The following is a 16,396-nucleotide window of genomic DNA, read 5'->3' on the forward strand; positions in this document are numbered from 1 at the left end:
TGTGTGTGTGTGTGTGTGTGTGTGTGTGTGTGTGTGTGTGTGTGTGTTTGAAATGCATTTCTCACTCTTACCTAATCTTTTTTGAACCCAAGAAGATGCACTCATGAGATCACAGGCTGGAACTGGATGTGCCTGAAATGGGATAGAACAATCCCGTTGGCTTCTTAAGCTCTGCTTTCCAACCCCACATAAAAACAGTGTGTGTCTCCCAACAAGAGAACACAAGATAAGGGTGTTATGCCCTTCTAATAACCATGTTTTAGGCATCACCCTTGACCTTCACTTCTCTCCATCCATTTGAGTCTCAGAGGCTACAATCAGTCCAGCAGTGCCAGAGGGACCTCCTCTCTGTAGAAGTACAGATGGAGCGATGTGAGCTGGGCAATGCAGAGGCTTTCTTGGATGAAGGCCATTAGCACAAAAAGCCAGCTTTGAGGCATAGTTTACAATTTTCAGATTTTGAAGGGAGTATAAGCAGTGGTTCTGTGCAAGTGACCTGATAGAGCCAGCACAAATGGCTCCTAGGTTGCTGTAGGTCACATGGAGTATGGCCGGTGCCATGCTTCCTCACTAAGGGAGTCTAGATTCAGAATAGCACCTAAGACATAGTCAGCAGGTGTGCACACTCAACGGCACTGTCAGGGTTCTGGCTTCAGGGTCAGGTGGGCAGCTTCGTAGATAAGCAGAGAGAGTCTTTCTGAGGTGCTCAGGGTAAAAAAGCAGGAGGGACATGGGGCATAAAACCTAGGTCAGAGTTCAGGCAGGACTAACAGAGGATGCGGGAGCCCAGGTAGTGCATACATGCACACACACACATGCACACACAAACACATGCACACACACACGTACACACACACGCACGCACACGCTCTTTAGCACCAGGGTAAGAAATGCTCCTGCTACGACCTCTTTGAGTTTAGCTCCTCTACTCTCCCTTAGAGACTGCTGAATGTTTCCATTCCCCATTTCCATTTTCCCTCTGTAACAGTGTACCAACCAGAAAATTAACCGGATATGTGTAAATATTCAGTAGATCAGAAGACGGAGACGTGTCTGAGGAACCGTAGCTAATTGCCCCTCTGTAGGCAACAAAGAACAGAAACATACTTTAAAAGCTCCTAATTTGTATTCTTAAGAGAATTTGAGAGAATATTATATTTATGACACAAAAATAGGCAATAATGAAAACAGCGCAATCTGAGATGAGGAGAGATTAAATAGAGATGAAAAACATGATCACCCAATTAAAAAATGGAATGGAGGCAATGAACGGAAGATGGTAAACCACAGAAAAATGAAATCAGTTTATTAAAAGATAAATTTGAGAACTTCTCCCACATCTCATAAGGAAATGAAAAAGAGGATTATTTTATATTAATAAAATGGATAATCAATCCACAGTAAAACTTTATGTGCCAAATAACACAGCACAAATAAATTAAATAAAAACTGCTGGAAATGTAAAAAAATTTAATAAAGTTACAGTCCTCATGGAAGATTTTAATATATCTCTGTGAGTCTGTGACATATCACCTAAGTTAAAGATAAATAAGGATTTGGGTAACTTGGATGATGTAACGGAATAAAGCAGAAGATAGTAGGAGAAAGATACTTTAAACATAAAGGCAGAAATGACTAGAGAAACAAAACTAAAAAACAAGAGCAGTTGTCAACAAAACCAACTGGTTTTTTGAAAAATAATAAAGTAGACAAAACTGGCAGAACTGATCAAGGAATAAAGAAGCCACAAATATGTAATATTAGGAATTGAAAAGGGACGTAATCAAAGATATAGGAGAGCTGATGGAAATAAGAAAATGTTTAGGGATCACACTACTGCTCTCCAGCCTGAGTGACAGAGTGAGACCCTTTTTCAAAAAAAAGAAGGAAAATGTTTAGAAACAACTGTAAGCCAAGAAATCTGAAAGCTCAGATGAAATGGAAATTTTTATAGATAAAAAGTACTGATATGAAAAAAATTTGAAAAAACCAATAATCATTAAAAAATTGTAGTTCCCCATATCCTCCCTCAAAAGCCCCAGGCCTTAACTATTTTACAGGTAAGCTTTACCAAAACTTCAAGAAGCAATTAATCCCTGCAATAAACTGTTCAGAAGAGAGAAAAATAAAGATCCATCTCCCAACTCATTTTTGTTAATGAGGCAAGTAGAAACTTTGGTATCAAAGAGTAAAATTATGGTTACCAGGGGATTGACGGAATGGGGAGATAATGGTCAAAGTATAGCAAGCATCAATTAGAAGAATTAAGGGTTTTTTTTTCCTTTGAGATGTATTGCATGTTACAGTGAATATAGCAAATAATAATGTACCATATATTTCAAAATCACTAAAAGTAACTCTCAAATGTTCTCGCAACAAAAAAAGATAAGTATTTGAGGTGATTGAGGCGATGGTTATGTTAGTTTGATTTACTAATTCCACATTGTATTCATAAATCATAACATTACTTTCTACCCCATGAATATATGCAGCTATAATTTATCAATTTATAATTTAAAATAAAAATTTTAAAAAGAACAGAAATCAGAAACTATTAGGGCATCTCACTTTTGATCATAGATCTAAAAATTCTGAGTATAAATCGGATTGAATTTGACTGTGTATTAAAACAAAGATGAGACCATCCTGGCTAATACAGTGAAACCCCATCTCTACTGAAAATACAAAAAAAAAAAAAAAAATTAGCAGGGCGTGGTGGCGGATGCCTGTAGTCCCAGCAACTTGGGAAGCTGAGGCAGGAGAATGGCATGACCCCGGGAGACAGAGCTTGCAGTGAGTCGAGATTGCAGCCACTGCACCCCAGCCTGGATGACAGAGCAGGATTCCATCTCAAAAAAACAAAACAAAACAAAACAAAAAAACAAAGATGACCAAGTAGGTTTGATTCCAGGAATGTGAGGATGTGTCAAAATTAGAAAAGCTCATAATGTTATTTGTTAGACAAACCATATGAAATTGCTATTTTTATAGGTCAAAACTGTTAAAATATTGGCAATTTCATGGCTCAACCTAATATCCTATAAACAGATTAGCAAAGAAAAAGACATTATCCCGCTAATACACCCCAAAACATCATGTGATTAAATTCAACACCCACTCACGATTTTTAAAAATATCTCATAAAACTACACATAGAACTTTCCTAACTTAATAAAAATATTTCTACCGAATGCTTACAGCAAACATTATACTTAATGGCAAAACTTCCTAAAAATTTTCAGTAAAGTCAAGAACAAGATCGGTAGTTTTACTATCACCAATAGAATGCAGCATTGTGCTGAAGAGACAAACCATTACGTTTATACCAGAAAAAAAAAAAAAAAAGGAACTATAAAAATTAGAAAGGATTATAGAAAATTGTGACTTTTGCTTCAAAAATACAAAACAACCAACTAGTAAACTCAAAATCAATAAGAAAATTCACAAAGTTTCTGGTGTTTCTATAACCAAATAAAACTTGCAATCAGGAGGGAAAGTCTCATTTATAATAGAAACAAAAACTATAAGACACCTAGAAATAAGCCCTCCAAAATGTGCATAATCTTAAATGAAAGAAGATAAAATTTTATTTTGATATTGATGTAACTAAAATAAATGCTGGGAGATTTCATGCTCCTGGATGCACAGAGGGTATGAACAGGCAGCCAATTCACAGAGGAAGTAAGAACTGTTGATAAACATATAAAAAGATGCTCAACTTCAATGACTATCAAGGATTTACATATTAAAATGAGATACCACTTTACACTCATCAAATTGGAAAACATCATAATACCCTAAAATACCAAGTATCAGCAAGGATATAAAGCAATGAAAGCTGTCAGACGTTGCTGGTGAGAGAGCAAATTGGTATTCCTTTTCAAAGAGCAATCTGGTAATATCTAACCAAACTGAAGATGTGCCATCCCTGCAACCAGTTTTTCCACGCTAGATGTGTGCTCCAGAGAAACTCAAGCACACGTGTGCAAGCGGACATGCAGGAATATTCTGAAATTATGCTTACATTGTTGTAATTGTATATAGAAAGCTTTCTGCTTAGCATATTCATTTTGAAACCAGCCATCTTGCTGACCTGCTTTATTGGATGTAATGGATGTGCATAGATTCTCTTGGATTTCTCAGGGAGACATTTCCATCACCTGCACATAATGATGAATTGGACCATCAAGCAATATTCTGTTAGGAAATAAATGTATACAAAGGCCCAATTCCCAACAGCAGTCAAAAATATAAAAATACCCAGGAATAAGAACAGAATGTTAGTGAGAAACATAGAAGACAACTTGATTAAGTGGAGCTAGGCACCATGTATATGGATTGGAAGACTCAGTATCACATAGATACATTTTTCTCAAGTCCATCCATACGTTTAATGTAGCTCAGTCAGAATTACACAAGTTTTGTTTTGGAGGTTTTTGTTTTACTTTTTATAATTCAGGAAAATTCTTCTTGAGTTTAGAAGAGGACATCTGGGAGAATTTTTTTTAAGTTAAAAGAAGACAAATGAGGACTTTTCCTACTAATTATTTAACTATATTGTAAAGCTACAGTAACTGAAACTGTGGATCATTCATAGGAGTAGACAAATAGGCAAATGCAATAGAATAGAAAGCTGACAAACAAAACCAAATGTATATAATTATATGTTAATTATATATGTGATAAAGATGGATTTAAAATTGGTAGTGTGTGGAGTATTTACAAACAGAGTTTGGTTAAATGACTAATCTATCAGGGAGTTAAGGTAGAATTGTATATCATATCCCAAAATAAATGCCAGGTAGATTTAAGGACATGAATTCTAGAGGAAAATATTGGTTTATTTATCATACATTTACTGAGTGAACCTTATGTACCAGAGCACATATTTTGGACACTGATGTGTAAATAATTATATTGCAGATTGGGTTAATTTTTATTATAGAAATTCCTGCTGCCATTTAAATGCTGTTATGGAAAAAATATTTAATGACTTTAAAAATATATACATTATATTAAGTGAAAGAACCCGATAGTATCTATAATTTGATCTTATTGTTATAAAAAATTATAAAAACATAAATTTATACAAGGAAATAAATGCATAGAACAAAGCCTAGAAAGATACTTACCAACATGTTGTAAGTCCTGAAAGTTATTTGCACATTTCTTTTTATAAGTTTTTCTGCAATTAATATTTTATTGTAATGATACAAGTAACATTTTTGTTCTTGATGAATTAGGATGAATTATGCTTGGAAATTAAGGAAAATATCATGTTCCCATCATACTTTTTATTAATTAACCATCATTTCTGAATAACATATATCCAGTGAGTGTTTAAATTTCCAATTATCTCATAGATGTCATAACAGTTTTTAAATTTATAGTTTATTTGAATCAGGATTCAATAAGGTCCACACATTAGAGTCATTGTCTCATGTGTTTTTTAATCTACGGGTTTCTCCTTCCATCTTTTTTCTTTTCCCCCTTGTAACTTATTTGTTGAGGAAATCAGATCATTTGTTCAGTGGAACTTTCCACTCTGGATTTTGCTGAATGCCCTCACAGCGTATCATTTCGTATGTTCCTCTGTCCTCGGTATTTATTGCCCGTAAGTTGGAAATTAGATCCAGTGGCTTGATCTGATCAGGTCTGATTTTTTTGGCAAGGTAACTCCGTGGGTGATGGTATGTCTTTTATTAAAGAAACACATGTTGTCTGATTGTCTTCCTTACTGCAATTGATGATTATTATTTCTTATTGCAATTGATGATTCTTATTCCATTGATGATAAATGCCTTGGTCCATTGATTTCCATATGTTTTGGTGGTTGAAAATATTTTTGTAACAATTTAGGCTAAACTCTTTGAACTTGTATTATCTTGATGTCTGTTGGAACCCTGGAATTCACTCAGTCTATCGGTGATATACAGCAATTACACAAGGATCTGGTAACAGACTTCAGGCTCCCAGGAGCCTAAACAAATCTCTATAATATACAACACTGTTAGCTTGAAGGATAGCTTCTTTTAGAAAGCTTTGCTTCATAAATAGTACACTGGAAATATTGTTCCAATTTGCTGGCAGCTGGCATCACATTGTGTGCCATGCACAAATATTCATCACCCACTCATAGATCCCATCTTTGATATTTACAAAAGCACCAGGGGGTCTTTCACTCAATCACAACTTCTGTTGTTATTTGTACAATTATCTGGAAAGGAGCAGCAACCTCGAAACCTGGGGAGCCAGTTCATTATTCTGATGATTGTTGTCTTTGCTGGTACTAAGAAGTTCAGGGGACAGATGGGAGCAAGGGAAGCCAGATGCCTGTACGATTCCACCCTTGGCAAGCCCAGCAGGCCCTAGCTGGAGCCCTCATTTTAGCAGGGAAGGGGCAGAGGCTGAGCTTGGGGAAGAAAAAGTCACCATGACACGCTGGTCATTTTAACTCCATCCCATCTGATTCCCAGGGATGACATCCAGCAGAGTGGTCAAGACGGCTATTGCCACAGTGGGATGGGATCATGTGAGAGGATGGCTGTCTCATGTACTGGAAGACAGGATTGCGGGTTTAGCAATGTAGAGATGAATGCTTTCAGCCTGTCCATCTGAGGAAACAGATGGTTTGAGAAGCAGGCAACCCAAACCTGGCCTCCCCAGGCTGCTAAAGAATAAGCTGGTGCTATATGGGAGTTGAGGGAACAAGAGCAGATCTCCACTGGAAAGGTTGGAATAGCAACCAGTTCCCAAAGACCAGATTCACAGTAAAGATGGGCTGAGCATAGAACTGACATCAAGGGAAAACGAGATAACTTGCTTAGTTGATAGCGTCCCTCTGCCATCTTCCTTGCATCTGATAACTCGCTGTGCCTCTGATAGTTGTTAGCAGTGCTAAATTCCAGGAGTGTGGGTCGTGGGGGTAAGAAGGTGTTGTTCAACATAAGGCCATGCTTACGACATTGGGTTGGGGGTCTCTCCTGTGTCCAGGTTTATGATGGCAACAACAACTCTGCCCGTTTGCTGGGAGTATTCAGCCGTTCTGAGATGATGGGGGTGACTTTGAACAGCACATCCAGCAGTCTGTGGCTTGATTTCATCACTGATGCTGAAAACACCAGCAAGGGCTTTGAACTGCAGTTTTCCAGTAAGTCTTCCTTACATCCGTGTGGTCAAGGAAGTCAGGCTTTCCCATTTTATTCATTTACTTGAGCTTCTGCTTACCCACAAGATACAAAGAATGTGCTCTTAAGACCGTTTTAAAATCCAATGTGTATCCATCAGTGGATGCATGGGTAAACAAAATGTGATATGTTCATACAATGGAATAGCATTTGGCCATAAGAAGGAGTGAGGTGGCAGGGCACAGTGGCTTATGCCTGTAATCCCAGCCCTGGGAGGCCAAGGCAGGTGGATCATGAGGTCAGGAATTCGAGACCAGCCTGGCCAAGATGGTGAAACCCCCTCTGTACTAAAACTACAAAAATTAGCTGGGCGTGGTGGCGGGCACCTGTAATCCCAGCTACTTGGGAGGCTGAGGCAGGAGAATCACTTGAACCCAGAAGGCAGAGGTTGCAGTGAGCTGAGATTGCACCACCGCACTCTAGCCTGGGTGACAGAGCAAGACTCTGTCTTTAAAAAACAAAAAATGAGTGAAGTACTGATAGGTGCATCAATGTGGATGGCCCTTGAAAAGATTGCACTAAGTAAAAGAATCCAGTCTCAAAGGCCACATGTTGTTTGAGTCCCTTTATAGGAACTGTCCAGAACAGGCAAATCCGTAGAGCCAGAAAGTAAAGGGCAGTTGCCTAAGGCTGAGGGAGTTGGGGGAAAATGTCTATGGAACTTCTTTTTGAGGTGATAAAAATGTTGTAGAGCTGATTATGACATTAGTTGTACAACTCTGTGACTCTACTAAAAGACATTGGATTGTACACATTAGATGGGAGAACGTATGGTATGTGAATTGTATCTCAATAAAGAAAGCTATTGGGGAAAATAATCCACAGAGTATAGTCAGGCTTCCCCTCACCTGGGCTCGAGGCTGCCTGGCAGAGGATCCTTGCCTGTTACAGCAGGAGGTTCAGTGGAAGAGGATTAGAGACACGTTTGAATTCCATTTCTATCATGTGAAAATTGTGTAAGTTTGGAACCGTTTATTTAACCTTCCCAAATCAATGCTCTCAGTTGTAAAATGCAGATAATTATACCCACCTGTAAGACTCCTGTGAATAACAAATGAGAGAGAACACATGTATAGCGCCATAGAGTGGGAGCTCTGCATAAATCTGTTTCCTTTTCCAGCCCGTTTCCACAGCATATGTTTAAGCAGGTCATAACTAAGCTTTTAAACATACATTTAAGGTGACTTCTCCATATTACCCCATCTTATCAGAATGTCTCAATGAGCAAAATGAAAAGAACACTCCTGCTAGCAAAAATGCTATGGGGTCAAACAAAAGAAATAGGAAATGCAGTCCTTAGGCCTGAAAACTATTAAAAGCAGAAATCATTTACATATAGCAACAGAGAAATGGATGTTCCTTAATACACCCTCAACTGAGCATAGAAATGAGGAAATCCTGACTGGTGAATCCATCAGAACCCAAGGGCTGTGGCTGAGACAGCTTCCTTGAGGACATGGGCTTCGAGGGAAGAGAGGAAGCGTGGTTTCTGCCACAATAGGTCTTACTCACTCTACCTCTTCTCTCCTCACCAGGTTTTGAACTCATCAAATGTGAGGACCCAGGAACCCCGCAGTTTGGCTACAAGGTTCATGATGAAGGTCATTTTGCAGGAAGCTCCGTGTCCTTCAGCTGTGACCCTGGATACAGCCTGCGGGGTAGTGAGGAGCTGCTGTGTCTGAGTGGAGAGCGCCGGACCTGGGACCGGCCTCTGCCCACCTGTGTTGGTAGGAGGGCTCTTCCTCTGCAGGGAACCCTTGGGTCTCCCATAATACCAAGGTCTAGCCCTGGTCTCATTCCAGTTAGACCCCATGCTCCAGGGCCTGGGGGCCATCTACTTGGACTGAATCCTCTTGTTAACAGACATCATGGCTCGCCTGCACCCCTCCTCCACTTCCTCACTCTCACACCTCATTACACCCATGCAGCGGTGCAGTCAGGCGGGTAGCTTGCCTTTGTCGTACATTTAGCATGTGGGACCACAGCCAAGTCATGCCCTCAAAATTGTAACGCGGGTGATAGCGACGAGGTGGGAGAGTCCATTAGAAAGGGAGAGATGGGGCTTTTGCCTGAGTTCCAGGGCTTATTGTAACACCAAGACTCAAATGAGTCTCCCACCCGCTCTGGGTCTCAGTTTCCCTGTAGGTAAAATGGGACTCATTCTCCCTTTTCTAGAGGAATGTCAAAAGAAAGAGTAAGATAAAGAGCAACCATTGCTCTCACTGATAAAGAATGCAATAATGAACTTGCATTTTTAAACCTGTGGGTCTTCCCGAATGTCATCAGAGGTTCTCTAGAATCTTTACACATGTGTCTCAGGACAAGGGACAGTCATCCGAGGCAGAAGTGCAAAATAGGCAAAAATGGACATTCTGTTTGGCCTTTTCATCTCTTACCACCCATCTCCCTGCTAATGTGAATTCCCCCATACTGCTTTGTCCTGCCTCCTACCTTTCCAAAATCAGACCTTTCTCTCTCTCCACCCGCTTTCTCATGTACCACAACCTCAATGTGTCTGTGCCAGCACTGGCTAATCTTGTAAGAACAAAACCTCCACTGGAAAAACACATACATGCCTACCAAGCCCCACATGCCAGAATTGGTGCACATGTATGTCTGGGTATTTGTGGAGGCAGAGAAATAAATGAAAAATAAAACCTGTACACTGCCCTTGTAGGGGCCAATACTCTAGCTTGAAGAGCAGACACATAAACAGGTAAGTATAATATAAGAGAAGCACTGTAGAAAGAGTTAAGTGCAAGATGTTGGGAGGTTATGATGAGAATGTTTTGCCTGGGAGGTGATATTTTAATTGAGACTTGGAAGAATGAGTTAGAATTCACCAATAGGAGGGAGAGGAGGTGAGATGGACATTCTAGACTGAACACGTGCACGGGTGAAAGTGTGAACCGGCATGGTGGGAAGTGTTAATGGCCACAGATGCTTCTTTTCCCCTAGATGACTACATTTTCATAGGATCTTTAACACTCTTATACAGCGGAGGGTCTAAGTGGACCCTCTGCAAGTGGACAGACCAAAACAGTAGCCTTTATGGAGCCTCTAGGGTCTTCTTCTCCCTTTGCCTTTGACCTGGTCTTCAAGCATATCTTCCCTTTCGCCCTCCATCTCTCTTTTTATACTTCCCCTCATTCACGTGCCAGGCCCTATGCTAGGCACTAGGAATACAGAGAAGAGCAGATCTCAGGCCAGGAAGGGTGATGCTTGCATAAACACACAACAGTATAATGCCACAGACAAGCAAGCCAGAGCACGCAAAATGAAAAGGAGGGATGATGACTCGCATTACAAGATAATTATTTGCTTTGCAGAAAGGATTCACTGTAAGATGACTTTGAATATCAAATATGCCAGTTGGACTGGACTTATTGGATTCACTCAAGCAGTATAAGAGCATTTAAACTTAGAATTACGCTAGAACCTTGGAGGTCTTCCCCATTGAGACTGCCTCTAGCCTGCTAGAGGAGTGAGGCTGTGTATTTGAGATTATGTGCATATTTTTGTATATGTCATGTTGTGGTCGACTTCACCATGGGCTACCACAAATGACTGCTGTAGCTTAAAACATCCAAATGTTTTATTCTTCAGTGACTGGACTCTGCAGCCCAAACAAAGCAGCCAAGACTCTAGGGTGGGAAGAAGGGAGAAGACCAGAAAGAGTAGAGTTATATGTTCTCAGTGTTGTTGAATCTGCTACATGCTGGCCCACTCAGCCCCCTCCTGCCCACCTGCCAGACCCCAGGTAGGGTATCTAGTTGTCCATGATGACATGCTCCCAGTGCTGCTACCTCCAAACCCTCACTTCCCAGGAAGCAGGAGGTCCTTCTCTGTCTGGAATATGGAAGAAAGCTCTAACCAAGGACATGGATAATGCCCTCCCACCTTTCTAGCTACTTCCTCTGTTTGTGGACCAGTCAAGCCTCCTCCTCACAATTGTAGTCCATCCTCTCACCAGCACCCTACTCCCTGCCATGGTCCCATTCAGCCTGGCGTCTTTCAATCAGGTTCACACCTCCCACCCCAACAGCACTTTGGAGAGAGGGCTCACAGTGAAGCTTGAGCAGAGGGTCTGGTAGAGGGCCTCTCCTGCAACCCTTCGTTAGTGGTCCTGTGTGAACCCAAGGGGTCCATGAAATGTTGGATGAGTCCTTTATAGCAACAGGTAGGGGTCAGTCTTCCATCTGTGACCCTGATCCCTTCTTCTATTTCTAGTATCTTGCCTAATCAACTATTCCTTTTCCTAAATAGCTCTGCGATGAATATCCTCCTCTTCATTTGTACTCATTCTCCCTTGATTCAGATGCTTATAGTAATTTGCATGGAAAGCAATAATCTGCTTCCATTCATTTGATTGTCCAGCCATCCATTCATTCAATAAACATTAAGCATCTATAATGTGCCAAACCGTATACTAGGTACTTGATGTGCAGATATAAGACAAGCTCCCTGCTGCCAAGGAGCTCATAGTCTTGTGGAGGAAATAGACATGATTTTAATAACATTTTACACATGCTACAATAGAAATCTATTCACATTGTAATGGAGACACAAAGGAGGGCAGTGTCAGTTCTACCTGGGGAGGGGAGGTATGCCACAAAAGGTGTCATAGCGAGGATGTTTATTCAGGTCCTCCATCCAAATAGAGCTTGTGGACTTCATCAGGCTGGACCAAAGAGTTCAGAGAGGCCAAAGGGAGCCACTCTGGTGGGCTCAGTGGGCTCTACTGAAAAGCTTAGACTTCATTTGGGGATTGAATGCAAGCAGTCACTTGTTTGCATTTGATAAAGATCTGTTGATAGCACTGCCTAGAGTGTGGGCAACTGTGCCAGCCTAGAGATGGTGAGGGCCTGAGTCAAGATTCCAGCAATGTGGGGGGAGTAGAGTCAAACATGAATAATATCACACAGGTTTAGCAACTGGGTCTCAGAGGGAGATTAGATGTCGGGCAAAAAGGAGGAGAAGGCCAGGAAGAACCCCCAGCTTCTGACTTCAGTGATTGTTCCAATGGGGAATGTAGATCTCTTCACTTGCCTCCCTGCCTCCAGTTTTACCCCTGCTGTACCCCCTCATACTGCCACCACAGTGACTTCTTCTAACATGCAAAGTTCACTGATGTGTCACGCAGTCAATTAACTCACGCATATAAACACTGCAGTTCTTTCCTGGAACAGTAAATATATGACAGCCTGGTATCCAAGGTCCTTCAACCTGTGATGCTTCCTCACCTTTCCAGTCCCATCTCCCCCCTCTCCCTATCTCATACCCTGGCCTCCAGCCTGCCATGCTCTTCCTCACTTCCAGGAACTTTGCAGTTACTCTTCTCTGTCTCTCTGCAGTGCCCTGCATCCCATCCTACCCTTGCCACCCACCCAACCTGGTCAACTCTTGCTTCTCCTTCAAGGTTCATTTGAGACCAGCACCCTCCCTGACTCTCGCTGTCCTTTGCTCAGGGAGATTGGTCACTTCTGCTACCACTTGCTATTAGGACACATAGCACACAGTGTGGCTGTCTTCTCTACTAGATGGTAAACCCTTCCAGAGGAGGGCAGTATCTTGCTGATCTCTGCTGTCCTGGCAGCTAGCAGAGGTCCTGTTGCTATCAAGAAGCAGGTTGAAGTACTTGCTTGTTCTTCCCTAGGAGGCTTTGAGGAGATTGGTCACAGAATAGGCAATCAGCCCTCCATTCAGGGACTGTTTTTGTTTACCAGTGTACAATTCAGTTGTTTGTAAGTATATTAGTCTGTTCTCACACCACTATAAAGATACTACCTGAGACAAGGTAATTTGTAAAGGGAAGAGGTTTAACTGACTCACAGTTCCTCAGGGCTGGGGAAGCCTCAGGAAACATACAATCATGGTGGAAGGGGAAGCAGGCACCTTTTTTGCAAGGCGGCAAGAGAGAGAAAAGTGAGAGAAGGAGGAACTTGTCAAACACTTATGAAACCATCCTATCTCGTGAGAGCTCACTCGCTATCATGAGAACAGTATGGGGGAAACTGCCCCCACGATCCAGTCACCTCCCACCAGGTTCCTCCCTCAACACCTGGGGATTACAATTCAAGGTGAAATTTGGGTAGGGACACAAAGCCTAACCATGTGAGTAGTATATGCACAGGGTTGTACAGCCATCACCACAATCTAATTTTTGAACATTTTGTCCCCCACAGAAGAAAACCCATGCCTATTAACAGCCACTCCCAGTTGTCCCCTCCCCCAGGCCCTGGCAACCACTAATGTACCTTCTGTCTCCAAGATTTGCCTATTCTAGGTATTTCATATAAGTGGAATTGCACAATGTGTCTGACTTCCTTCACTTAACTGATGTTTTCAGAGTTCATCTATATTGTAGCGTGTATCAAGCCTGGATTCCTTGTTGTTGTTGTTGTTGTTGTTGTTGTTGTTGTTGTTGTGAGATGGAGTTTCACTCTTGTTGCCCAGGCTGGAGTGCAATGGTGCGATGTCGGCTCACCACAACCTCTGCCTCCTGGGTTCAAGTGATTCTCCTACCTAAGCCTCCTGAATAGCTGGGATTACAGGCACATGCCACCATCCTGGCTAATTTTTGTGTTTTTAGTAGAGATGGGGTTTCTCCATGTTGGTCAGGCTGGTCTGAAACTCCCAACTGCAGGTAATCCACCTACCTCAGCCTCCCAGAATGCTGGGATTATAAGTGTGAGCCACTGTGTCCGGCTGCCTTGATTCCTTTTTGTGGTTGAATACTATTCCATTGCATGGTTATGCCACATTTTGTTTATTCACTCATCAGTTGATAGACATTTGGGTTGTTTACACTTTTTGATAACTATGAATAACGTTGCTATGAACATTCATGTTCAAGTTTTTATGTGAACATGTTTTCATTTATCTTGGATATATGCCTAAGAGCAGAATTGCTAGGTCATATGGTGACTATGTTTAACATTTTGAGGAACCACCAACTTGTTTTTGAAAGCAGCTGCACCATTTTACATTTCCATCAGTAACGATGAGAGTTCCAGTTTCTCCACATCCCCACCTACGCTTGTATAGTCTTTCTGACCATAGACATCCCAGTGGATGTGAAGTGATATCTCATTGTGGATTTGATTTGTATTTCCCTAATGACTAACAATGTTAAACATCTTTTCATGTATGTATTGGCTATTTATATATCCTCTTTGGAGAAATGTTTATTCAAATCCTTTGCCTTTTTAAAATTGGGTTATTCATCTTTTTGTTGTTGATTTGTAGGGGTTCTTTATAGGTTCTGGATATAAGTCTCACCCAGGGACTTTTTAATATGCTGTGCTCAGTCACTTGGAATGAATGAGAGGGACTCAGGAGCAAACAGGCAAAAGGAGCTGCTGAGTGACTGCTGGCAGCTCAGGCCACCTCGTGAAGCTCACTCTTTTGGGATTTCTTTCAGCCGAGTGTGGAGGGACAGTAAAAGGAGAGGTGTCGGGGCAGGTGCTGTCACCTGGGTATCCAGCTCCCTATGAACACAATCTCAACTGCATCTGGACCATCGAAGCAGAGGCCGGCTGCACCATTGGGTAAGTGTCAGGGCTGGCGAGTTGTGCAGGGGAGGCATCATCGGCATCATCACCAGGCCATCCAGCTAGTGCGCGACCCACCTGCCTCACCTGGAGAACCTTGTGATCAATGGTGGTTGCTATGCTGGATGCCTGAAAAAATCTGGAAAGGTCAGTCTCAGCCTCTCAGGGCTTCATGCCAAGTCCATACACCTCACTGGCCCAGAGAGCACAGTTACAGCAGAGGAGCCAAGGGCATGGATTGAAGGCATGCAGACCCCCATTTGAATCCAACCCTTCCATGTACTATTTGCAGGACTTTGGAAAAGTTCCTTATCCTCTCTGCATCTCATTGTCCTCTTCTGTAGAGTATGGATCTCAGGATAAAGCACTTGAATGAGATATTGCATGTAATATGCTCAGTGTAGTACTTGGAACATAGTGAATATTTAATAACAGCTGCTGTGGTTATTTCTGACAGTTAGCAAGCGCTAACTCAGCTTTAGCAGTATGGCCCCTGGCAGATTGCTTCCCTTTTTCAGGCTGTTTCCTCATCTTTAAAATGAGGACAGAAATGCTTGTATTTTTGAGTTGTGGAGGAAGTAAATAGCAAAAGACCAGCAGCGGTATGTACTTCTTCAAAAGATAACTTCCTTCAAAATAGGTATGCCATCAAAATGTAACTTCCTTCCAGGAATTCCTTATTGGAATTTCAAGGAGTCAGAGGAGAAAGAACCATCACCGTTTACTGAGCACAGAGCCTGCATTATTAACTCCCCACAATAACCCTATTGATAATGATAATAATAAGCCCTAATAGCAAATAGACATTATTGTACTTCCCATTTTGTAGATGAGAAAACTCAGATTCCAAGAGGATGCATAGCACTACTAAGTTTGCACAGAAAATCAAAACTCTGAGATCTGAACCCAGGTCTTTGTGAATCTTCACACTATTGTACTGCTGGCAAAACGGGGCCTTGAGCCGTGGCTCAGGTGAGTTAGGAGGAAAAGAGCAGGTTAGGGTAGCAGTATGAGCAGAGGTATGAAAGGAGGATAGAATAAGGGAATTGGAGAGGAAACAGTCTGGCTGCAGTAGGGGAAACACATGGATAAGGAATGGGAGATAGGTAGGGTTAAAGTATGGCCTGGTTATGGAGCATCTTAAATGCCAATAACTAAGAGGGAGCCATGGAAGTTTCTTGAGCAGGGTCGGTCCACCAGGGTTATTTGCAGTGTAGAGAGTTCATGGGGAGGCACCATCAGGAGTCTGTTACAATGACCCAGGAAGTAAGTGCTAAGGATTTGGAACAGTGAAGAGCCAAGAAAAGGAACAGAAGTGTAGCTAGGAGAAGAGTCCTGCATGTAAGAGTTTCCAATTAAGGAGAACTGGCTGAATGGGTGTGTTGCTACAAGAAATGTAGATATTCACTGATGTACGTAGTTCAATTAATGTTAAAGAAATGTATTAAGTGTTTACTATTTACCGATTGTTTAGCTAAACTCTGAGAAAAATAAGGTCAGCAGCGTACATAGGGACTTTGCATTATTAGGGGGACAAGTTAAATATACACATTCATCCTGCACAGCACTGCTGGGATAACCTGGAAGCATACCTGATCAGTTCACCCTCTGATAAGAAACCTTCCGTGGCCACCCCACACTTACAGAATAAAAGCT

At 41.7% G+C, this 16,396-nt stretch overlaps 1 protein-coding gene across 1 annotated transcript in view; it reads left to right on the forward strand.

Moving 5' to 3' along the window:
• The window catches only part of CSMD2 (CUB and Sushi multiple domains 2), a 655,333-nt gene that overhangs the window by 470,785 nt on the left and 168,152 nt on the right, over positions 1-16,396 (forward strand). Inside the window, exons 23-25 of the mRNA XM_023232269.1 lie at positions 6,994-7,150; positions 8,723-8,914; positions 14,611-14,737. Coding sequence (XP_023088037.1) covers positions 6,994-7,150; positions 8,723-8,914; positions 14,611-14,737 — 476 coding nt within the window. The remainder of the gene's footprint in view (positions 1-6,993; positions 7,151-8,722; positions 8,915-14,610; positions 14,738-16,396) is intronic.

The sequence above is a fragment of the Piliocolobus tephrosceles genome, chromosome 1 (assembly GCF_002776525.5).
Source record: "Piliocolobus tephrosceles isolate RC106 chromosome 1, ASM277652v3, whole genome shotgun sequence".
Lineage (NCBI taxonomy): Eukaryota > Metazoa > Chordata > Mammalia > Primates > Cercopithecidae > Piliocolobus > Piliocolobus tephrosceles.